Source organism: Miscanthus floridulus, chromosome 11, assembly GCF_019320115.1.
Source record: "Miscanthus floridulus cultivar M001 chromosome 11, ASM1932011v1, whole genome shotgun sequence".
In the NCBI taxonomy this organism is placed as follows: domain Eukaryota; kingdom Viridiplantae; phylum Streptophyta; class Magnoliopsida; order Poales; family Poaceae; genus Miscanthus; species Miscanthus floridulus.
The window spans coordinates 67,597,528-67,621,835 of record NC_089590.1 but is presented as its reverse complement, the minus strand read 5'-3'; the positions used below and the strand labels follow the sequence as shown (position 1 = coordinate 67,621,835).

Sequence of the window (24,308 nt, the reverse complement as noted above, 5' to 3'; positions counted from 1 at the left end):
GGTGCTGCCGAAATTCTATCTCAGATCAGAGTATAGCATGGAAACTAAACCCACTACACATCCTCGGGTGGGATTATGACCTATCTTTACCTAATAGACATTATAGGAACGTGTAGATGCAACATGTAGATGGGCTCGAAGGGAGTTTTGTGATAGATTTAACCGAAGCGATCGGAATAAAAGTAGACAATGAAGGGGTTGCTGATGAGGACGCTGGAGACGAGGTTCAGAATGTGAAGGACTTAGAACTACTTCGGCGATTACAATTAGGCAATGACAGTGATGACGACATTCATCATTCGGAGCACGGGCATGATTATATCGACCCGCGTGATAGTGATGATGAGACTTATGATCCAGCTAATCCCGACCATGATGATTATTTCTAATACATGTATGAGTCGTACTAATTTATTTATTATTTATCATACCATGTTATTTTTGAAGTATGTTAAGTTAATTTTGCATATCTTTCTAAGTATGTTTTGTTTATCTGTGCTGATTGGTTTACTCTTTTTATTTGCAGGTAATTGAGCAATGGTGGGCGCTACGAGGAAGCTCACGGTGATTTGTGAGAGAATCGCCACTGTAGGGAGGGGTTCAGGTTCAGGTTCAGGTTCTGGGTCAGGGTCAGGTTCAGCTTCAGCTACAGGGAGGGGTCGAGGGAGGAGTCGAGGCAGGCCTCGAGGTAGGGGTGAGGGGGAGGAGGAGCAGGAGCAGGAGCAGGAGCAGAGGCAGAGGGGTCGAGGGAAGGGTAGGGCGAGGCCCCCGTCGCCTGAACCTGACCCCCCGACGTCGGAGGAGGAGGTACCTTCCGCCCACGCCTCTGGTGAGGAGGAGGAGGAGGAGGAGGAGTAGGAGCAGGAGCAGGAGCAGGAGCAGGAGGGGGAGGAGGCAGGGGATGCCCAGTCCAAGATCTGGTTGCGAGGTCCCTCGTCCCTCCCGAGGCGTCCGATACCTGAGCATAGACGCCCGCTGATTAAACTGACAGGGACCAAGTAAGTAACTTTAAATATTCGCAATAATTTTGATATGTTGAAAATTACAAAAGAAATTAATAATTTATATTAATCACTTGTGCAGGAGTTGGATTAAGCTCATTGGGGGTGATCACAACCGCAAGGTCAACGACATCCTTGGTCTTTTGTGTAGGGAACACTTCCCTGGCTTAGTGGCGTACACCGGACAGCAGCAGCTGGCCTACACATGGGACCACTACGTCGCCGCCCCCGACGTCTCTGATCGTGATCGCAGGAGATTCACCAACATAGCGGAGCGGGTGAAGGGCGAGCTGTGGGTAAGTATTCCTCGCACTACATTGCTCAATACATCACCTTCACTGGACATTCTTGAAATAATAACTTTATACATCGCCTCTATATGTAGGACTTCTACAGATGCCAGGAGGGATTCGAGGCCAAGATGAAGTCCGTCTCTAAACAAGCCACCAAGAAGCTCGTGAAGGACATGCACTACGAGGCGCGTGTCCAGGCCATCATCGAGTTCTACGCTTAATATAGAAGCATGAAGGTTAAAAAAGAGGAGGCAAGGACAATGAATCTGACCAAGGACCAATTCATGAGTGTAAGCAAAGAACGTTGATACTTACTTTATTTGAGATTAATTACGCTTAATTTCTTTTTTCATAAGTCGCATGCTTGATGATGTAGGTGCCTCCGTGGTGGTGTCGAGCGCATACCTGGTGCTGGGAAATGATGGTGGATGAGTGGTTGCAGCCCGGGTGGTTGGAGCACCACCTTGCTTGCTGGGAGCGGTGTTTGCAAATGCCAGGTGCATCACACCATCAAGGCAGCCTGAGCCTTGATGAATATAGGGAAAAATGGGTACGCAACTTTATTTCTTTATTCTAACGCTCAATTATGCATAATTTCTAATCATTTTGCATTTTTGCCGTAGTCATCGTCACATGATGGCCAGCCTTGCTCCCAGCTCAAGGCATGGGTTCTGTCCAAAAAGGGCAAGGCGACGGCCGACATCGACTTCAACCCGGAGGACCCACCTAAGGCGTACAACCATCCAAGCATCCACAACCACGTCACCCAGTATACAACGATGGCAAGGGAGGTTCACGGGCCAGAGTTCGATCCGAGCTCCCAGGATATTGACGGAGAAATCATGATGAGGGTGGGAGGAGGCAAGAGGCATGGTCGGTATTGGATTGACGACAACGTAATCGACACGGCCTCTACTCCCATTCTCTCCCAGATCCGAGCAAGGAGCATGGACTCGAGCCCAGCGATACGCCCACGGCCGACCACTGCACAGTTCCAGATAGAGGCTCTCTAGGTTCTTTCTCTTCCATTCATCATTCGTTGGTTCTTACGTACTTTAGCTTTGCATTGTAACATTGCGATGAAATATTTTAGGCCCAGGTGGAAGCAGAAAAGAAGCAATGGGAGGAGATGGAGGCGAGGGTGGAGCAAATGGTTCAACAGAGGTTAGAGGCCGAGCGGCAGAGGATGGAGGAAGAAAATCAGATGAGGTTGGACCAGATGTTCCAATACATGTAGAATTTTGCTTCGAGCATGGGTCAATCTTTGCCACCGCCACCGATGCTATTCCCTTCATGTCAGCCACACACAACTACTCTTGTGAGTCACTTGACACATTAGATTGAATACTTTAACTTAGACAAGTTCCTTAGTTAGCTCAAATGATATCAATATTGTCTTACACATGTCTTCTGCTATGTGCAGAATCAATCGGCGGCTTCGAATACTCAACCACAAGACTCAGATCAGTCGTAGTGGTTCCAAGGGCCTCCTCCTCAGTGACTTGTGGATTATTTGTGCATTACTTGTTTAAACTAGAACTTATGGATTACTTTCTCGAATAAACTAGAACTTATTTGTGTGCCTGTGATGCTTAATATATGCCTGTGATGTAATATACATGCCTATGATTTTTGTTGGAGTGGGGTCCTTTATACGTAATAAAACAGTAAAAACAGGGGGGTTTTAGACAGTTTGCCGAGTGTAACACTCGACAAAGCGGTACTTTGCCGAGTGTTTTGGCTTTAACACTCGGCAAAGAGGCCAGTTTCTGTTTTTCTGGCAAATTTTTGCCGAGTGTGCAATGTTTGCTGAGTGTTAAAGTTAAAACACTCGGCAAATAAGTAGATGTTTGCCGAGTGTATTGGCTTTAACACTCGGCAAATACGTAGATGAAAGTTGAAGATGTTTGCCGAGTGTCTTCCATCTGACACTCGGCAAACTCTCTGTTACCGTGGACGCCGTTAACCCCCTTTTCGCCGAGGGTTTAACTTCGCCGAGTGTTTTTGGCAAACCCTTTGCCGAGTGCCCGATATTTGACACTCGACAAACATCTGTTTGCCGATGGAAAATTCGTCGAGTGCTAGTCGCCGAGTGTTACACTTGGCAAAGTCTTTGCCGAATGTATTTGGGGCTTCGCCAAGTGACTGGGGCACTCGGCAAAGTCACTGTTTCCCATAGTGTGTACACGTTAAGCCTTGGCAGAGCTTAAAAATATTGCAATCAAACTAGGTCCCCTTTCCTTTTGGACTATATGTAACAATTGTAGCCTACATGCGCAGACGCTGTAACAGGTAAAAAAAAACAAAAAAAAAACAATCTCCAACCACTCTATTCTAAATTGTAAGTTGTTCTGACCTTTCAGATATATAATATTTATTATGTATTTAGACATAATATATATCTAAATACGTAACAAAAAGTATGTATACCTAGAAAAAGAATGACTTATAACTTGAAACTGAAGAGTATCAAATATAGTTTGTCGTCTAGCCATTCTTTGGACTCAACTCCCAGACGGTCAATTATATGAAAATGTTGTACCACGGTCTAACATTTAAATGGTACGTATAAACGGGCAAAGCGACTGTTTTGGCGAACAATGGTGTAGATACATAGTAAAAGTAATGTAAAAGTCAAAACATCATATAATTTAGAATGAATGGAGTATGAGACTAATTTGTGTTTGGAAACTACAGACTAAAGTTTAGTTGTGTCAAATTGGATGTTTGACACTAATTTATAATATTAAATATAGACTAATTATAAAACTAATTACACGGATAGAGACTAATTTACGAGATGAATCTATTAAGCATAATTTGTTCATGATTTGACAATGTGGTGCTACAATGAACATGTGATAATGATGGATTAATTAGGCTTAATAGATTCGTCTCGCAAATTAGTTTTCTTCTGTGCAATTAGTTTTATAATTAGCTCATGTCTAGTCCTCCTAATTAGCATTCGAACGTCCGATATGACAGAGACAAACACTCCCTAGTCAATGTGCTAGTGGATTACAAGGACGGTCTCAAAGTTTAAATGGGTCAATAAAGCCGGAACCTATTGACCCAATAGCTAAGATATTGACCCAATAGCTAAGATATGACAACCTAGTCGTCTCATAACAATCTTTATTTTTAATGTATTGGCCTTGATTTCTTCAAAGACATGATTAGTCATAGCTTGTAAGCACGTCAATGCTTACAAATAGATGTAGAAATAACATATTTTGCAAGTGAAAATAGATAAAATTAAAATTATAGTTCACTTACAAATTTATTTAATTTGATACATTATTGTTAATAACTTCAATGTCTTATCGTGATACTTTCTAGAAATATCTGTAGTATTTGTGTCCATGCATGATAGTTGACAAATATCTGGGCCAACTCATGCAACCCATTGGGCCTGCAAGATCATACATGATCTTTAGGTTGAATGGATCTATCCATCATCATCACTCCTAAAATTGGCCCTGGGCAAGGTCCAAAGGTACGGTCAGGTCAGCCCATTCGATCCTAATAAACTTGATTTGAACCTGAAATCTGATACTGATAGGCGTACACATATTACAGAGCCAAAGTGGTTACATGTGATTCTAAAAAAAAGTGGTTACATGTGAGCCATCTGCTAAATTTTTTTCTCATTCAAAGCCAGTTCTCGTGCATTCTAACTTGATTTTCTTCAGCCGCAAAACAAACATCAATCTACCACCTCCAATTTGTTGGCTAGCGCTAATTTAGCACACGCATTGTATCATGGCAAAAACATTGATGAATGCATTCCTTTCCTTCCTGAAACCCTGAAAGGATTGACGCGACCTTAAAGGGCTTCCATAATCTCTTGGAGGCCCATATCTCATGTGTCATCAAGTCATCTCTTTAGCTTCTCTTATCCTTTCGCTTCTGCTCTCGTGTACCTGCAAAAACACAACAAAAAATTAGGAAACTGAGAGATGTTGTTTATACAGCCTTTGGCCATTTTCTCATTATAGCTGCACAGGCATTTCTGCACAAAGCAAGGTGACATCTATTGCTTCCAAAACTAGCATGAATGCAACCTTACAGGTAAAGCAAACAAAAAAGTAACATCAATATAAATATGGCAACAAGTCAGCTCTATTCAGATGTGCCCATTTCTTAAAAAAAAATGGAAATCAGCAACTGGGTAGCCTCGATCAAAGGTGAGGCCAGACTGCAAGTGAAGTAAAAGAAAGAGAAGAATAAAGAATCCTACGTTTCTTTTCTTCATGCCTTTTCCGCCTCCAGTTCTCAGCGACTCTTCGCTTTTCTCTTTGTTTGTCTATGTTCACACAGACCTGAAAAGTGCAAAGAAATATCTAGCACATAAGAACAGGACACTAAAAGATATGAAAAAGAGCAACTAATCAAAGAAACACATCCACAAATATTCAAACTTAGTTTTTACCCACAAAGAACATAAATTATATCTACAGATAACATCTTCTTTCCTAGCATTAAGATGATTATGCAGGAAGATTAATGCATCGATGCTTTCTGTTTTTGATAAAAATGAAAGACTCGATCACCACAAACAGAATTTACGTATCCCTGGAGAAATCTCATTTAAACATACCTCTTGCCCAGAATTTTGAAGTGCTTGCAAGGGTTCAACACGATCCTGACCAATAACAACAAACCCAGATCCTTTATTCTCACTCTTGCTGCTATTGTTGCTTGTATTTCTCCTGGCCAACTCTTCTAGTTGCTTCTGAAGTAAGGGTGAGACACCAGCCTGGTCAAGTGAAGGAGAAAAAAAGGATTATAGTGATTATAGTGCCAGTTTTTTTTTATATCAATAATGTTTACATAAATTTGTACTCTATGTCAGGGAACTAACCCCAGCCAAATAGCGGCGAGAGAAAGTCTTAGGCTGCAATGGATGTTGCAAGAGATCACTCAATTCCTAAAATTCAAAGGAAAATGAGCTCAGACAAGGGCCAAAAAGATGGAGGAATATTTTAAAAAATCATGAACACTTTCCCTGAAATTTATAACCCTACCAAAGTACTAATTTCTTTTGAAGTACTCAAACCTGTTGAAGCTTTTGGAGATGTTGAGAAGTTGCCTTTCGTTTCTTGTGTCCCTGCACACGTTCTTCTTCACTCTCACTAGCGTCCAAAATCAATCCCATGGATTCAGCATTTCTTTGAAGCCAGGATTTGTTAGCATTTTCCTAAAAAGCACACAAGAAGGTCAGAAGATAAACAAGTATAGTTTGAATTAATCCAGCATCAGCAATATGAATAGGGCGTACCCAGTGCAGAGAGCTCCCGCTCTGTGCGGGGTCTGGGGAAGGGTGTTAATGGCAAGCCTTACCCTCGCCTGTGCAATGCGAGGAGACCGCGACTTGAACACGGGACCTTCCGGTCACAGGCGGTAAGACTCTACCGCTTGCACCAAGCCCGCCCTTCCAGCATCAGCAATATGAATGATTTAAGAAAATGCATGAAAGCTCGCAAACAGGAGGGCTTGCCTGTGAAGTTTTACGTGCAATCTTGTCAATCTGCCGAGCAAATGAGAGCCTATTCATTACTCCAGACATGTAACTATGATCTACAGGAAACTGCTGGAGATTCTCCTGTGATATTCAATCAACGGTTATGAACTCCCCGAGTTATCAACAAAAACGACAAAAAAGCACTGACATATCTAAAGCATGGACCAAGCTAGAAAAAGTGTAAGTGCATTGGTACTTTGTTATCTCACTAGGAGGAAAATAGACACATAGCTGTTATGATACTAAAAAAATGAATACCGCATCCACAAACATCTTATGCCAAGTCATGATAATCTTTGAACACCAAGTACTATACAAAAAGTTGAACACAAAGTAGATTGACTTCACGCGAAGCAGTAGTTCATTGCAGCTTGATGATGACAAGGCAACCAAAAAGCAAAAAACATGACGCCTAAGGAGGAAAAGAAAGCAATTGAGATATAAAGCAGCATCATGAAAGAAACCTTAAAAAGGGCGTACCCAGTGCAGAGAGCTCCAGCTCTGTGCGGGGTCTGGGGAAGGGTGTTAGTGGCAAGCTTTACCCTTGCCTGTGCAATGCGAGGAGACCACGACTCGAACCCGGGACCTTCCGGTCACAGGCGGTAAGACTCTACCGCTTGCACCAGGCCCGCCCTTCAGCATGAAAGAAACCTTACCTTTGACAAAGACTTGCAAAGAGAATAAAACTTGGACTTGTCAGTAGGAGAGATTAACGCAATGCTGCAGCCAGCCAATGACTTACGTGCTGTCCTTCCACTTCTGTGGATATAAACCTTAGGAAGAAAAAAATTAATTAAAAAACTCGTATATCGTAGAGAAGTGTAGACTCAAGAAATAAATAAATCACCTACATCAGTTGAGTGTGGCAACTGATAATGGATAACTGTTCGCACATCATCAAAATCCATACCCCTTGCAAAACCATCAGTTGCGACCAAAATGGAATTTTCACTTCCACGGAAGCGATCCACAGCCTAATTGACCACAAAAGAAATCAATCAATGGAATGCCATTGACAAAACCAGGAGATCTAAAAACAATGGAATGTGTCTCTCATAATAAAAGAAGACATAATTTACATCGAAGTAAAGAACAGTTACATGAAATGCACTCCAATAAATTTTAAATTCAGATATATAGTGTAAATATGCAATAGGACTAATCTCGAAACATTCAGATTCTGTAGAAACTAGACAATTTCACTGCTTAGCAAATATCAGATATCAAAAGAATAGACACTCATGTGAAAAAAAAAACACCTTCATGCGAGCTCTTTGTTGCATTTGAGCATGGTTTGTCAATACATTAATTCCAAGAATGCGCAATATAGAAGAAATGTGACGTAACGCGGCGATTGATGTACAAAATATTATTGTGCGACCTTGCCCGTGAACACTCAATATATAATACAGATAGGCATCCTTATCCTCTTCACTGCACCTGTAAAATACAAACAAAATAATATGTCAGAGTGTAAAAGCTGTCAAGTATAGGCTTTTGCATCGAAAGTATAAACAAACTAGAGCCAAGTTTATAGCCAAGATGTAAAGGAATTTGTAAGACAGAAGTCATACTCAATAAAAGATTCTTCAAGCTTCTCAGGCAAGATTGAAGCCTTTGTCAAATCAACTATTTCAGCATTGGGTTTCATTCCAGCTTGTTTTGACAATGCTTCAATAGAGCTTACATCATCAGGCGTCGATGCCTTCGAAGTAGATAGGCCGCGCTTCAACTTCTTCCGAAAATTAGATGAAAGTGCAAGTGTGGCTGAGAACACAAAGGTTTGCCGCTTCTTTATTTGCAAAATTGGTACAGTCTCACAGTTTGGCATGTTTTTTGCAGCTTGTTCATCAGAACCATTGGTCAGTGGAAGCATCTCAATGATAGATTGTAATTCACGGAAATGGCCTCGTTCGATCATTCTATCAGCCTCATCCAAGACGAAGAATGACAATGAATGCAGCTGAGGCATATGAAATGCATTGTGACACGTCAACATAGATAACCAGAACATGGCAATCACAAAGTGCAAGGTTAAATTTAATTTATATAGAAAACTATGCTCTACTTTATTCTCTGTCAAAATATGAGACGCTGCTTAGAGCTCAAATTCTCAATATAAGAAGCAAGCAAATGTACTAAAACGAACTTGTAATGGATATGCTTTATGTTCAATCAGAGACCAGAAGACTACATAAGGCTTAGTTGATTACATACTGAAAATGACATGTGGCTTTAAGTTAGTTATTTGTGAAGAACGAAAACGAAAAATCTGTGTGTAAAATGCATATTAAAAACAAATATCAAAATTTCCATAAATATATACATCAAATAGGGCAGACAAGAAAGGAGTGAGAAGTTTACATATACATGATGTACTGACCTCAACTAGGTGTTGATTGTTCATCGACATGTGCTCCCACAATCTTCCAGGAGTTCCAACAACAATTTCAGGCTTCTTTTTCAAAAGCCGCTCTTGCTTTTCCATGGATAGACCACCAACAATTGGAACAACATGGATTCCTAAGAACTTGGCTGCATCTTTTAGATGATCGCATACCTGTATATACAAAGTTGTATGACATCCAGGATATACGCTAACGTGTTCTTCGGCAGGAAGTTAGGTAACAGCTTTACAGAACATAACACTTCATCAACAAATCAGATCCACACTACATGTTGAGTGGACCACACACTCCCAACAACCTACTTACACTTTTGTCTTCACTTCACGTAAAAGGGTTAACCTGGGGTTGGTGGTATGGACACTAGAAGCTTTATACGTTGGTTTAACCCACCAACTGACCCAAAACAACCAAGGTGGGACCAAACTCCTCCACAATATCAAGTCAACACACACATGGGCCTAATTCAAACTAGGCAAGTATGTCACAAAAAAGATCATCTAGGAACCAATAATAAACAAGACGACCTACTGAAAAGCAGAATTTAATAAACTCACGACACTAAGGGCATCAGGAGAGGGGTTACAGTCAAGTCCCTAGCCAGGAAGCACTTTTGCCAACCAAATTGAAAGGCCCAGTTGATGCGTACACTGGACTATTTGGTTATTCCTTTACCTGTTTGGCAAGCTCCCTGGTGGGTGTCAGAATAAGAGCACGAAGAGGGCTTCCACCAGAATGTTCCTCCATTTTCTCGTCTTCCTGGTGCAATCTTGCGGCCTTTTCTCGCTCTTCAAGGAGACGTTGCAGAATTGGGAGGCCAAAAGCAAGTGTCTTTCCGGAACCTGTCTCTGCCGCACCGATAACATCCTGTTGCAAAGTAAGTGTCAGCACACTCAAGACTTTTAAGGTTTACGGCAGAAGTTTAGAGCTTAGGATTATTAAACTCAACAAGGGACCAAATTAACAAAGTTAAAAGAATACAAACATTTAGATGACATGCTTTGAAACAAAGAATCATAAAAAAAAAAGTTCAAAGTTTAAGTAAAGTAGGTTATCAAGTTAAACAGTTACAATAAATCCCTAACCGATCAAACTTGTATCATTATATTCATTCATTCTCAATATGTTGGCCAATCTTCGGCCAATGGACAATTTGACATACCTTGCCTTGATGAGCTGCTGCAGGAAAGCAAAACTTTTGTATAGGTGTTGGCTCTTTGAATCCAAGTCTGCGCATCGCCTTGAGAAGCAGAGGGTGAAGCCTAAGCTCACGCCATGCAGAAACATCATCCTCGCCCAAAATCAGCTTATCATCCTTATCTTGTTCAATATTCTCAGTGTCATCTTGCATGTCTGCAGGGGTGAAATATAAACATCAGTGTGAAGTAAACTCCCGTGCTGACCAGATCAATTTTGCAACGCTAGGTACTGCATATCAAAACCAAATAAATACCATAGTGACGCTTTACAAGTGCAGTGCCTCGAAATAACAATCTAGTGTGTATAATCACCTTCTGCATTGTCACTAGCGACATCCTCATCACTCTCCCTGGTCGTCTCATTATCCTTCACCTTCCTCTTCTTCCTGTTCCTCTTTCGCTTTCCCTTCTTCTCCCCTTTCTCCTCATCATCGACCTTTTTCTCCGCTTTCTCGCCATCCACCTGCTCATTCTCAACTACCAAAGCACCGTCGGCATTGAAGCCCTCGTCATCACCCCCACGCTTCCGCTTCTTCGTTTTCTTCTTCTTCTTCCCATGATCCTTCCCTGCTTCCTCGACGCCTTCACCTACGTCATCCAAGACGCTTCCGAAGATGCCGAAATCTGCCTCATCGATCTCCTCCAAATCCAGAAACCCTGAACCAAAGCCCCAGCTCGCCGCATCAGTGACCACACGGAGAAATCCAGCGAAGGAGATACAGATCAAAGAACGCGCAATCCTGGCATTAATTACCTCCTTCCTTTCCGCCGGCAAGGACGAGGAAGGGGTCCTCAGCCACGGTGCTGGCGCCTGAGAACCCGTCGGTGTCGGCGGCGGCGGCGGCGGCTCGCTTCGGTTGCTTCTTGGAGCGATTCTTCTTGTTCTTTTTCTTAGTCCTTCCGCTGCCTTCCTGCGGCGGAGTGGTAGGTTCCGACGACACCTGCGGCGGATGCTCGGGCTCGGCCATCGGCGGCGGAGCGGGCGGAGGCGGCCGCAGTTGGGGAGGAGAAGAAAGATGCGAGGGTTTTAGTTTTGGATGGGCCCTTTTCACAAATCGAAGGCCTGTTTGAGTCCAGCCGCCACTCGGGCCGGCCTGCCTCGACCAAGACGATCCATGAATGATCCAACGGCCGTTTCTCAAAAAAAAACTGAATGATCCAACGGCCACGGAACGCCACACTTGGCGGCCCCGCGCTCCCCGTGAATGCGTGAATCGACCAAAAAGTGCCCCCGCCCCGCCCGCACGCACGGAGCGCTGCGAGGCGGATCCGCCGTCACACAGGGACAGCTACCACCAAGTCTACTCACTCCCACCGACGTGTAGGCCCATACTTTCCTACTTTGATAGACCCCACTCATCATCCGCCATTCCACGACATCGTGCCCTGTCACTTCACAACGGCTGAAAAGGAGGCTTCGAATCCCACCAAGCGAAACGCGAGTGAAAAGCAGAAACAGAATGCAGTGAAAGGGGGCTGCCATTTTAAAACCTTGCTCTCCTTCTCCACTCGATCCCCAACCCACCCGCACGGCGCAGCACCACCAATCCATCCTTCCGCATTCGCCACCCTCCCCGTCGTCGAGTCCCCGCGAACCCTAGACCGCCGCCCTCGCACCTCCGCTCCGTCGCCGCGGTGGACTCCCTCGACTCGCCCGGCGGCACGTCCCCGATCCGAGCTCTCTTCGCCTTAGGGTTTTTGGGGCCGGGCATGGACCCCATGGAGCAGCCGGAGCCCGAAATCGCGGGCCACTACTACGCCCTTCAGGTGAGCGGGCGCGGCTGGATCTCGATGGGTGGGGCAATGCTGGGGTTTGTGGTTTTAGGCCGGTTTTTTTTTTACGCCTCACGCGTGCTTGTGTTTTTTGTTTGCGGGGCAGGTGGGCTCCTACTTCCTGACGGGCTACTACAACGTCCTGACGAACCAGTCGCACCTGGCGAGCCAGTTCTACACGGACAACAGCAGCGTTGTCAGACTGGACTGCGAGACGGGCCGGTGGTCTTTTGGAGAGACGGTGGAGGTATAACCGTATAATCCCGATCTCGTTTTGTTTTTCTGCTGTTTTTCCCCTCCCTGGCGTTGGTGGATTATCCTCGTTTTGTGATATATACCTAGTACAGGTATTCAAGGGCTTATGTTTGTTCCCTATATTTGAATTTTCGACGCGATCATGTGTTAGAAGGTTTTGTTTTATGGACTGGCTTGATGGTAATTTGTCTGCTTTGCTATATGTTGAGATTGTTGCATCTGTCATGCTGTTGGGGAATTGAAAGTCATTTGTGAAACCCTGGGAACATGCTGCTGCTCTGCTTTTTTTTTATAAGAATTAGTACTGGGAAAGTTAGGAAATCCAGTTATTTTTTGAAGGTCTCTGATTCCAGGTTTATTTTTCTTTTGTCTATTCATAGGGATCTTGTATGGTGTTCTTGGATTGCACATGTTACCTGGTCGTTCATCAGTTCTGTTTGATGCAAAAAGAATAGGTTTAAAGGGCAAATAAACTGAACGAATTGGTTGCTATTTGTTCTCTTAATGAGAACATGTAGGAATATACTTTTTTGTTAGTTATATCTTGGTAAGAGAATATGCTATGTCTATCTTTTAACTTGAAGGGACCAGGACATGAAACCTGATCTAGCCACCACAAATTTCTGTTCTTCCGCTAGAGCACGATGTTGTTTTGTCATCCAAACTCTGATGAGCCATATTTTCATATTGGCTTTAGCCATTTTACTTATAAATAATTGCTATTTACTTTTGCAGGTTATCAATGATATGATGATGTCCATGAATGTAAGCAAGGTTGAGGTTAAAACAGCGAATTTCTTAGAGTCATGGGGTGGAGCGATTACGCTGTTGGTTACTGGCCTAGTGCAATTGAAGGGCTACCCTGTTCGCAAGCGATTTGCTCAGAATATTGTTCTTGCTCCAAAGAAAGATGGATATTTTATATTCAGCGACATCTTTAAGCTCATCTGTGATGAGTATGATGATCAGTACCCTGTTGCTGATTACAGTTGTGCTCACAACATGCCTCAAGTGGATGCGTCTTACACAATGGTTGAAACAGGTATCTCTTTCAATGGTATTGAAGTTATTATATACATCTAAACAACTAGTTGTTTCATGAACTTTCCTATGGCTTTGTGACATCATGTGTTACATGCTAATAAGTACATATTGGAACTGGACCTCTTTTGCAAAGTTTTTTTTGTACTGCTTTTTGTTTGATCTGTGGACAATAGAATTCATATAACGACTGACAAGGTCACCAGATAATTTTCATGTCTTATGCCACGTATTTCTGGTTTTTCTTGATCCCTTTCTCGTTCCTATTTAAGTTTGATGAATTAAGTTTCTGGATCCATTTAAATTCCTAGATAGTTAATGGCATGCCTTCATATTGTGATTCAGTGAAAATCTGTATAAAAATCACAGGTATGCCTATCATTACACTGAGATTCTTTTTGTTGCATAATTCACCAGGGTCTGATTATTTGGATGGAGAACCTGAGGTGCAGGAGACTGTTGCTCCTGCTAAAAATCATGTGCAGCACCAAGATCCTTTGGAATATAAGGCTGGCAATGTGATTTATGATGAAACTCATCCAGAAGAGCATATTCCCTCATTCCTAAGTTCAACAGACATGAAAAGGGATTCACCTATTGCTCCTCCCCACCCTCCTTCATCGCCTACCCTTGAAGAACCTGTGGAAGAAGCACCCAAGACATATGCTTCAGTGGTAAGCAAATACATGTTATAGTTAAGCTTAACTCCTAGTTTCTGCTTTTCTTGATTGCTTGCATTGGTATCAGTTGCGAAGAAACGTGAAGGCAACGATGGCGACTGCAGAGACACAGCAGGCTCAACAGTTAGCCCCACAGGTGCAGTCTGCCCCAGTGCATGAAAAGTCTAACTTGGACAACCACCGGGCTGTTAGCACCCCTGAGGATGAAGGTTTTTTTTTTCCCCTTTTGTGCACTATTTCACTCATGCTTCTGATGAATTTTATTTGACCTGTGTGTAAACTGTCTTGTCATTAAAACAATTTATAGGTAATCAACATTGCTAAAAATCAATTCGATCCTTGTGCGTCTGAACTGGTCTTGTTAACTGTTTATTTGTTTTTTATTCAAATCTTCCAGTTTTAGATTTGAGCTTGAATTACCTTTTCAAGGCCTTCTTGGATGGTCGAAAGTTGGACCCAAATCTTTGACTATGTAAAAGAACTCCAAATCGACCCCCTTATATGTTCCTCTTATGATAATTTAAATTGAAATCAATGATCTTTACTGAACCCCTTTTAAATTGTCATTGTATCAGTTTTGTAAATTGTGATTCTTAAGTGGGGGCTCTTGTTAGGATACCCAAACTCCTGTTTACTTCTTTTGCACTGTTATTTTCTTCTCAATATGTGTAACTATGTAAGAGCTGCAGCGTCATCATGAATCCCCTAGCTTTATCTTGTTGCTTATTTGAAGAGTTATTTGGTAGCTATAATCCTGTGTGTGTGTCCAGGTTCATTTTATTTAGGTGCAGTCTTGAGTCTTTAATACTAACAGACTTTTAGCTAGTAGTTAAGGAGAATAATAGGCAATCATTGTAGCTATGACTGCATCAATTAGGAGGATTTCATGGGCAGGTGTATAGCCCTATATCATCTATATAATGGTGATTGCTTGTGTGGCTGCATGAACCAAATACTTCTGCTGTTTATACTTGTGTGTGTCCACCAGAGAAACAAAGAACTAGTGTGTGTTTCGTTTGTGATAAACACTCAAGAGAGGGAGTGATTTCCAACATTATCGATTAGCATCTCATCTTTACTAAAGCATGCTGCTAGTATGTAGGAGGTACTTGACTCAGAATTTATTGTTTATTAACCACTCTTTTTGTGAATTATCCTTCTTGAAGCATTATGGTAGTATTGTTAGGCTGTGCCATAGTTTTTTCTTCATTAAAAGTTTGCATGCCCCTTACAGACTTGCATGCTACAGCTCTAAATTGTTAGTGTATCTGTCAAGGACCTGCCTTCATGCAACAGAATTTCTGTCGTGGTCAAAGGTTCTTTATGTTTGTAACTTTGTATGTACACCATACATGACTGAATTGTATACCTAATTTGAGGCAGTGCATGTTAAAATCTCTAGTGTCTAATCCACAATCATTTGTACCTTTTTGGCTATGTTGTGTCCATTTCTTTTTTTTATCTATAATATATATGCACAATTATGCCCACAAAATGTTTTTGGACATAGATAGATCCATTCTCTTTGTACATTTTTATGTAGCCTTAACTGTTGGTTTTATTTTTCAGAAGAGTTTCTTTCAGTTTATGTTGGGAATCTTTCGCCATCTACTTCGGTCTTTGATCTTGAGAAAGTGTTCCAGGCTTTTGGAAGAATCAAACCCGATGGAGTTGCTATCCGAAGCCGCAAGGTTTTGCCTTTTATTAAATGCTTTGATGTTTACTTTTCTTCATTATTGCCTTCCTAATTCATCTACTGATATGCAGGAGGCTGGAGTCTTCTTTGGCTTTGTTGAGTTCGAAGACATGTCTGGCATTCAGAATGCTTTAAGTGTAAGTTTCCCTTAGCATGTAGTCGTCTGTAATCTGCAATGTTTCATAATCAATACATCTAGGTCACAGTCAGAAAACCTACTTAAAAGGAATTTAATGAATGTGGAATCGCTTAGTAATGAACTATTTGGCATAGTAGTTTTTGCCTACTCTAAGCATAATGGACGGCACACCAACCATATTCTGCCAAAGTAGAAACATACACCACTGCAGGTCTTTAATAATTTTAAAATATAAAAAGAGATATAGATTGATATTTCAATGAAATTTCTACTGCTATAGTGAGTCCCATGTGTTCACAAAATCTACCAGGTGACGTTTGAGTGACCACTGCATTGCATGTTTTTTATATACAAATGTAATTCATGCATTTCCACCCATAAGACACAGTTAGATATTCACAGGAGAGAAAAAAACAATACCGTGTACATCATGCCACAGTTTACCATAATGCTGTCTTATCTGGTCAATTTTTTGTACATCAGGCATCTCCAATAGAGTTAAATGACCGTTTTGTACATGTTGAAGAGAGGAGGGCTAACTGCGGATTCCCTCGTGGAAGTAAGTATCCACTCAGGACCATCTCCATATGATTATGCAGACTTTCTTCAACCATCCTTGTCCCAGTAGTTGGCATAGAACGTTCTGTATTGATAGTCTAAGACAGGCATCGGGTTACTTTAACTGAATTTGGGCTTGCTATTAGACTGGTTATCAACTAGAGGAGGTATGCTTGACTTATATCCAATGTGATAATCATTTCCCTACATTAGCTGCAACCAAAAGAAGAAAAAAAAAAGAGTTCACTAATTGTCTCTGGTTCCTGTGTTTATTCTTTTATTAGGGTTGGTAATAATAATTGTAATTCCTTGCTCTGCAGGAAGAGGCCGCGGAAGAACTGATTTCTCAAGGGACCAAGCTGGTGGGAGATACGACGGGGAGTATGCTACTCGATCGAAGGGAACTGGGCACCAGAAAAAATCTGGACGCCAGTATGACAGTTACTACTAGTTTCGTACCTGCTCTGCTGGTAAATGGCCGTGTACCATGGGCGTTCTCTACCTGGTACTGTTCTGGCCATAGTTTTGCTGAAAGTCACAATGATGTCGAGACTAGTATTTCTGCTTTGCTGACATTGGGCGGCGTCTTTTTTGGGGATGGGCTTCTGTTACCATTTTGTTGCGTCACAGTAGTTTTTGGTCCTCAGCTACCGTGATGCTACCATTGGAGTGAAGTTTTGGAACGTCAAACTTCTTAAGTAATTCTTAGGTTGTTCCGATGTTAATAGTTGGTCTTCTTATATTGGAACAGTCTGCATACTTCGTACTATTCACTTGGTGCGTATTTTCATACCGATGTTAATAGTTGGTCATCGTACTATACTTGTTACTGCTGGTGATGCGGGGAGTGTTGTTGCAATGTTGACCAACCAGATAAAAGCTTACAGTAATGGGGACTTGGCTTACAGAAAAGTTCAGGGTTACTCTTGCTAATCCCATGGTGTCGGTGAAGGTTGTCTAACAGAATAACAGATTGGTGGCAAAGAAGAGGTGATTTCTAGACTTTCGGTATGGTCATGCGGTCTATTTTGCCAAATCCCTCACCACGATGAAAGTGGTATAGATAATCCTCCGCTCTGATCTGCTCTGAATCCAAATTTTAAGGATATGAAGAAGTGTTTTTAATATCCGTGTGGATGCGGATAATCCGAATCCGATTGTATGCGGATGCGGTGTAGGATATGGGATTAGCAAAATGCAGTGGATATGGATTAACCTGATAATTAAACGTGAATTATTCGACGTTTATAATAGGATAATATGAATATTTGAAGGAGACCAAGCGACAAGAATATAAGTCGGCCTAGCTTATTATTATATTGTAGTCCATAAGCAAAGCTCGTCAACTATATATACTAATTTAAGTATTTTTTCACACTACATGGAATGGTAATCATGTGATGGAAGGTGAAGTTTTGCTTAATTAAGAATATTTATTTCTTTTACATGCTTGTTTTATACTATTAAATCCAAACTGAGAACTTGTTAATTTTGTGAGCTCCTAAATCGAAGTGGTGGATTGATGGTGATTATTTCGAGTTGTATTGCCGCTTTATGACTCTGGCTAATGAATTAATTGTTTCTCATCATAAAAAAAAACATGTAAGCACATATTATCTGACTTAAAAAAAAAGTCCGCTTCCGCTTCGACACCGGTCCGAATCCGTACCATTTTCGATATCCCAAAAAATCCGTATTCGCATCCGAATCCATATAATCAGCATGTTCGCTTGTTGGTTTCAGCCAGAGCTTATCAGCCAGCCAACAGTATTTTCCTCTCACAACAAACCAGCACCAGCCGGGCTTATCAGCCCAGAAACCAACCAGCGAACATACCGAATATCCGCTCCGCTCCGAATCTGATAAAAAAAGTGGATTAGAATATGAGAGCCATTATCCGCTCCGCTCCCATCCGATCCGTTTTCATCGCTACCACCGGCATATGATCCCATTAGGCCATTAGTAGCTGCTACCTCCCAACACTATCTGCGCCGGTACCTGCAGGCTACCGAGTTCATATCGTTCACTTCGCAATGCGGCTTCATTCGTGATGCCAGTTTACCTGTCATTCAAATGGACGTGCTATCGGCGCCGGTACCTGCAGGCTACTGAGTTCATTATCGTTCAAGCTTCAACCATGATGCTATATGCGCCGGCACCTGCAGGCTACCGAGTTCACTATCGTTCAAGCTTCATCCATGATGCCAGTTTACCTGGCATTCAACTGGACGTCTTGCAGAGACGCAGAAATGAGAGGCCCTGTGGATGTGATTCTCTGACCACCAGCCAAGCGGTCATCCTCCGTTGCCTAAACTCCAAACTCCAAAGGCAGCACAATATGAGAGGCCAAGACGTTGTCTTTGGACAGAAGTGTTTCTATTGTCAAAAAATAGAATGTCAACCAAATGGTACAACTGAAAGCCGCTTTTTCAGAGCTACGTTCGCGTTGTATAATTTTCACAGCACTGTGGACCCTACTTTTGATTTTTGGCTTTTAGCTTTCAGCTTTTCCAAATAGATGGAAAGAGAGACTCTACAACTGTTTCAAAGGAGATAAAAAGAGAGGGTAATTTTTATAGTTTTTAAACCGAATAGCTTATAACTTATTTAGGAATATAGCTTGTAAAAGCTTTTCCACGTCTCATTGCTCGCAAGAAGCTAAACTAAACAAACTAAACAGAGCTTGTATACAACTTTACATGGCTAGCCTGTCGCCTTCAAATGCTCCAAATGCTGTCTTTATTCATTTTGCCGACTCGTTCAAACGTTATGCATGTGACACCACATCGCTAGCATGCCTGCACTTTCCGAGTGGAAGGATCAGACGGCCGCAGACGCCAGCTCCATCGCTTGCCCTGTTCCCGCGGCGCGCTCCGGTGCCGCCGCTCCACCCGTGCCTTTGTCTCCGCAGTCGTCGTCATCGTCCTGCTCCCACAAGAAGCTCGCGTACGCAGCGAGGACATGGCTGCAAGAGTGACAAACCAACGTTAGTTACCCCTCGAGTTCAGGAACAGGAAAATCGAAATGTTCATGTATGTCCACTAGAGTCCAAACTGAGAGGCTTACCTGTTCTGTGGGGCAGCCTGCACCGACTTTTGGAAGTAGCCGAGGCATCTCTCCGGGTCGTGGTGCACCTCCCAGACCAGCTTGGCGTACTGCGACATGATCTCGCCGTCGCTGGGATCCGCGAGCATGGCGCGCGAGTAGTACTCCTCGGCCCTTCTGGTGTCGCCCTTCACCTGCAGGCAGCACCAGCAGCAGCAAAGGGTTCGTTCAATCAAGTTAAACATCTCACTGCAGAGTACAGACACAAATGACATCTTTCTTGGCAAAAATGAATATACCTCGTGGAGAAACTGCGCGTAGTTGCGCAGGAACAGCGCGTTGCCAGGCTGCTCGTCGACCATCGTCTTGTACTGCGCGTCCAGAGCGGCCACCGCCTCGTCCTGCTCCTCCACGCGCTCCATGTTGGCTCGTCCGCAGCCGGTCTTGTAGTCGGCGCCGGCGGTGAAGAACCCGGAGGCGATGCGGTCGATCCCGAGGCCCCTCGCCAGGAACAGCGGCACCTCCGGGTGCTCCGGCTGCACCACCGTCGGCTGCTGCTGACCCCCTTCCTCCTCCTGCTCCTGCTGAGCCGCCGGTCCCTGGGACGACGACGGCGACGACGACGCCAGCGGTGCTGCTACGACCTCGCCCTTGCCGAAGGTGTTGTAGATGGAGAAGGAGAGCTCCGTGTGCAGCTGCCCGCCGCGGTGGGTGCTGCTGCCGGCGTCGTTGGGGGTGGACGACGGGTGGAGGGAGGGGAGGTGGCCGTCGGAGAAGGCGCGCCGGAGGTGCAGGGAGGAGCGGCGGGACGACGGGGAAGAGGAGGAGAAGAAGGGATGGTGCAGGAATGGCGTGGTCGAGCTCCTCAGCAGCATCCTCCGATCGAGAGCCGTCTCGGCTTCTCTGTTCTCAGTTCTCACATGAGAGAGAAAGGAAAAGGCGGGGGACGGGGGAGAGGCTTCTTTCTCGAGATCTGACCTCTCGTGTCTTGATTTATATATCATCGTGACATGGAACCCGCAGCAGGCCACTTGGCTGTATGGATCGACTGGTCGGCACTCGGCAGGCTATTCGTTCTTTGACGAGCTAACGCGCTCTCGCCTGGGTGCATTGCACGTGACTCGTTGTCAATTTTGCAAGAAAAAGAAAAGTAGCTCGAGATCGTTGACCCACGATGATAAGGATAACAACCTCTTCTCTTCGAATGCAAGACGCCTGTGATTCATGCAACCACGCCCGCTGGCCGCGGCTTAAGGGTAATGGGCTAGCTACTGTTAAAACTTATGGAATCATTATGAGCATAGATCTAGCGGGGTACTTGCTGTTGAATAGAATCATGAACCTTAGAACATCTGCTTAGTACACTAACGGTAGGTAGAACGAGAGAAAGAGAGGGGCAGAAGTTGGACGTGTCAAACCTGACGTCGCAGTGGAGGAAGATCCGCTCACGTTTGCCATGGATTCGGTGTCTGCGCTAGGACAGCGACGGTCGGTGAAGACTGCGTCGGTGATGCGCGGTGGCGACCGACGGTGAAGGCAGTGGAGTCCGGTGATGCAGTCCGGTGGTGGCGCGGCTAGTGGCTTTCCGTCACTGGCTACGTCCCTCTAGATCGGATTAGGGTTTAGATGTCGGTGGGGAACTATAGCTCAGGCAAACCTCGTGACTTGAGCCACCGGCCCCCACCTCTATTTATTGCGTAGTGTGATAGGGGCCCTCCAGCCATACTGGGTTGGGCGCCCCCGATCAGGGTACTGATCAAAGGCCCAACTGGGTCGTTGGGTCCAGTTTAGGATTAGAGATCAACCTAACAATCTTCCCCTTGATCTCCTACCATCTTTCAATTTCATATCATTTACTTTTGTTCATTCCATTATAGATTAGCGCATAGAGCATGTTTCATCGTCACGGTCAATTGCCAATAGATTTAACAGCTACAACACACCACTCTGTTATGAAATAGATATTTATCTTTGGGCCTTTTTTTGTCCAGGAATTATAGGCTTTTCCTTAAACCCATGCCGGCTATATGTTCTCTGAACACGTTGGGTGGTAAGCCTTTTGTAAGCGGATCCGCGAGCATCTTTTCGGTACTTATATGCTCAAGACTTATGACATGATCCCGGACTTTATCTTTCACAATATAATACTTTATGTCAATGTGTTTGGCAGCACCACTTGACTTATTATTGTGAGCATATTGTACTGCCGGATTATTATCGCAGTATAACCTAAGTGGTCTATAGATGTCGTCAACCACCTCCAAACCAGATATGAACTTCTTTAGCCAGTTCACCTGCCCTGCTGCCTCATAACACGCTACAAACTCGGCATGCATTGTGGATGATGTAGTGACAGTTTGCTTTGAGCTTTTCCATAAAATAGCTCCCCTGCGAGAGTGAATACATATCCAGACGTGTATTTTCTATCATCTCCCGCATAATCAGAATCTAAATATCTCGCTATATGAAGTGAATCAGATCTTTTATACGTAATCATGAGGTATTTCGTTCCTTACAAATAACGCAAGAGTTTCTTTACTAATTTTTAGTGTTCTGTTCTAGGATTGCTCTGGAATCTATCAAGTAATCCGGTAACAAATACCAAGTCAGGGCGCGTACATACTTGAGCATATTGCAAGCTTCCGACAGCTGAAGCATATGGAACCGCTTTCATTTGATCTCATATTGGTTCCTGGGGCATTGAAAATCCACATATCTGTCGCCCTTGACTATAGGAGCAGGTGAGGGACTACATTTATGCATAATGAATTTCTTTAAGATTCTTTCTATGTATGCCTTTTGTGACAGTCCTAATATCCCTTTACTTCTATCTCGGTAAATCTCGATCCCTAGAAAGAACGAGACTTCACCAAAATCTTTCATATCAAATTTTGAGGACAAATTTTTTTTGTCTCCAGTAGTAGACTGACATCACTACCAAGTAAGATGTCGTCCACATACAGGACAAGGAAGATAAACTTCCCATTCTTAAACTTTGTATAGACACAATTGTCCTCAACATTCTCTTTAATCCCAAAATTTTTTATTGTCTGATCAAACTTCAAGTACCACTGTCTTGAAGCTTGTTTTAATCCATAAATGGATTTTTTAGGCGACATCACATTCGTTCTTTTCCTTCCATGATAAAACCTTTCGGTTGTGCTATGTAAACATTTTCCTCCAAGTCTCCGTTGAGAAATGTCGTCTTTACATCCATCTGATGTAATTCTAAATCGTAATGTGCCACTAATGCCATTATGGTTCTAAAGGAATCCTTTTATGAGACTGGAGAAAATGTCTCATTGTAATCAATCACTTCTCTTTACGTAAAGCCTTTTACCACAAGTCATGCTTTATATCTCTCTATATTCCCTTGAGAGTCAAATTTTGTTTTATAGACTCATTTACAGCCTACTGTTTTGGCTCCTTTAGAAATTATTTCTAAGTCCCAAACTTTATTGGCATTCATAGATTTCATTTCATCTTCCATGGCCTCAAGCCACTTTGATGAATGATCACTTCTTATGACTTCTTCAAATAAGGTGGGATCATTGAAGGGTCGAGATGGCGACTAGAGGGGGATGAATAGTCTTTTCTAAAATTAATCGTGTCGGCTAACCGATATAAATGCGGAATTAAAACAATTGGTCTAGCTAAGACTACACCCCTCTATATATGTTCACTAGCACCTTACAAAGATACTAATTATGCAACTAAGGTGCCGGACTAGCTAGAGCCCTCCTAAATAATTCTAGGAGCAAGGTCACACAAACCTATGCCACTAGTACTTTAAGCAATAAGGGAGCTCCTACATATGCTAGTAAGCAAAAGCATAAAGCTAACTAAGCTCATTAGCAAAGCTCAATAACAAGGCAACCAATGCCTAATTAGAGAGCGCAAATACTTAGCTACACAAACTAAGCAATATGACTAACAAGGTTACTAAAACTAAATTAGCCACGCAAGGGAGCTACTTCTATGCTAACAAGCAAGAAGGTAATTAGCAAGCTACATAAGCTATCTAATTACGAGAGCAACTACACAAGCTTAATATGTATAAAAGTAATTGCAAGCTTGTGTAATGGGGATGCAAACCAACGGGAAGAATAAGGTTGACACGATGATTTTTCTCCCGAGGTTTATGTGTTTGCCAACACGCTAGTCCCCGTTGTGTCGACCGCTCACTTGGTGGTTCGACGGCTAATTAGCATCACCCGCTAAGCCTGCACGTCGGGCGCCGCAAGAACCTACCCCTTGAGTGAGGATAGCTCAATGACACGCTTTACTAGAGTTGCTCTTCGTGGCTCCCACGGGGCGAGCACAATGCCCCTCACAAGCACTTCTCCAGAGCGCCGCACAAGCTTCTTGCGAGCTTCGACGGAGACCACCACCAAGCCATCTAGGAGGTGGCAACCTCCAAGAGTAACAAGCACCACTGGCTTGCAACTCAATCACCTAGTGCCACTCGATGCAATCTCATGATGTAATCGCACTAGAATCGCTCACTCACACAATCGAATGATCACTATCAAGTATGTGTGAGATCGAGGGCTCCCAAGCACTCTCAAGCATGGACACAAAGTCCTCCAAGGTGCTCAGCATCAGCCATGGCCAAAGGCCACTTCTATTTATAGCCCCAAGGGCTAAACTAGCTGTTACCCCTTCACTGGGCAAAAATCGGGCCGACCAGACGCTCCGG

At 43.3% G+C, this 24,308-nt stretch overlaps 3 protein-coding genes across 5 annotated transcripts; 1 reads left to right on the top strand and 2 right to left on the bottom strand.

Annotated features, from left to right (window-relative positions):
• Positions 1–4,714: 4,714 nt before the first annotated feature.
• On the bottom strand, positions 4,715–11,531 carry LOC136493309 (DEAD-box ATP-dependent RNA helicase 13-like). Its single transcript, XM_066489382.1, has 15 exons — positions 11,177–11,531; positions 10,735–11,079; positions 10,386–10,576; positions 9,899–10,090; positions 9,202–9,378; positions 8,393–8,781; positions 8,078–8,258; positions 7,670–7,792; positions 7,475–7,591; positions 6,795–6,899; positions 6,354–6,494; positions 6,159–6,224; positions 5,895–6,053; positions 5,535–5,616; positions 4,715–5,217 (listed from the first exon to the last, which is right to left on the bottom strand). Exons 1-15 carry the CDS (start codon positions 11,388–11,390, stop codon positions 5,180–5,182), a joined length of 2,520 nt encoding a protein of 839 aa, XP_066345479.1. The 5' UTR covers positions 11,391–11,531; the 3' UTR covers positions 4,715–5,179.
• A 344-nt stretch (positions 11,532–11,875) lies between these two features.
• On the top strand, positions 11,876–17,349 carry LOC136493308 (nuclear transport factor 2-like). Of its 3 annotated transcripts, XM_066489381.1 has the most exons (9): positions 11,877–12,189; positions 12,302–12,442; positions 13,186–13,492; positions 13,909–14,165; positions 14,239–14,380; positions 15,741–15,862; positions 15,939–16,004; positions 16,490–16,565; positions 16,885–17,163. In XM_066489381.1, exons 1-9 carry the CDS (start codon positions 12,133–12,135, stop codon positions 17,013–17,015), a joined length of 1,299 nt encoding a protein of 432 aa, XP_066345478.1. In that variant the 5' UTR covers positions 11,877–12,132; the 3' UTR covers positions 17,016–17,163. The 3 variants fall into 3 exon arrangements, with proteins under 3 accessions (XP_066345477.1, XP_066345478.1, XP_066345476.1); XM_066489380.1 differs by lacking the exon at positions 16,490–16,565 and having other exon boundaries at positions 11,876–12,189; positions 15,744–15,862; positions 16,885–17,349; XM_066489379.1 differs by lacking the exon at positions 16,490–16,565 and having other exon boundaries at positions 16,885–17,348.
• A 1,937-nt stretch (positions 17,350–19,286) lies between these two features.
• Positions 19,287–20,613, bottom strand: LOC136494218 (uncharacterized). Its single transcript, XM_066490386.1, has 3 exons — positions 19,909–20,613; positions 19,631–19,803; positions 19,287–19,529 (listed from the first exon to the last, which is right to left on the bottom strand). Exons 1-3 carry the CDS (start codon positions 20,611–20,613, stop codon positions 19,385–19,387), a joined length of 1,023 nt encoding a protein of 340 aa, XP_066346483.1. The 3' UTR covers positions 19,287–19,384.
• Positions 20,614–24,308: the final 3,695 nt, after the last annotated feature.

Coding starts and splice junctions, on each gene's coding strand:
- LOC136493308 (XM_066489379.1), top strand. CDS start 12,133: ATGGACCCCATGGAGCAGCCGGAGCCCGAAATCGCGGGCCACTACTAC. Junction 12,190..12,301: donor GCCACTACTACGCCCTTCAG/GTGAGCGGGCGC, acceptor TTTGCGGGGCAG/GTGGGCTCCTACTTCCTGAC. Junction 14,166..14,238: donor CCAAGACATATGCTTCAGTG/GTAAGCAAATAC, acceptor CATTGGTATCAG/TTGCGAAGAAACGTGAAGGC.
- LOC136494218 (XM_066490386.1), bottom strand. CDS start 20,613: ATGATATATAAATCAAGACACGAGAGGTCAGATCTCGAGAAAGAAGCC. Junction 19,804..19,908: donor ACGCGCAGTTTCTCCACGAG/GTATATTCATTT, acceptor TGCTGCCTGCAG/GTGAAGGGCGACACCAGAAG. Junction 19,530..19,630: donor CAGGCTGCCCCACAGAACAG/GTAAGCCTCTCA, acceptor TCACTCTTGCAG/CCATGTCCTCGCTGCGTACG.
- LOC136493309 (XM_066489382.1), bottom strand. CDS start 11,390: ATGGCCGAGCCCGAGCATCCGCCGCAGGTGTCGTCGGAACCTACCACT. Junction 10,577..10,734: donor CGCTAGTGACAATGCAGAAG/GTGATTATACAC, acceptor TCACCCCTGCAG/ACATGCAAGATGACACTGAG. Junction 6,054..6,158: donor CTCGCCGCTATTTGGCTGGG/GTTAGTTCCCTG, acceptor TCACTTGACCAG/GCTGGTGTCTCACCCTTACT.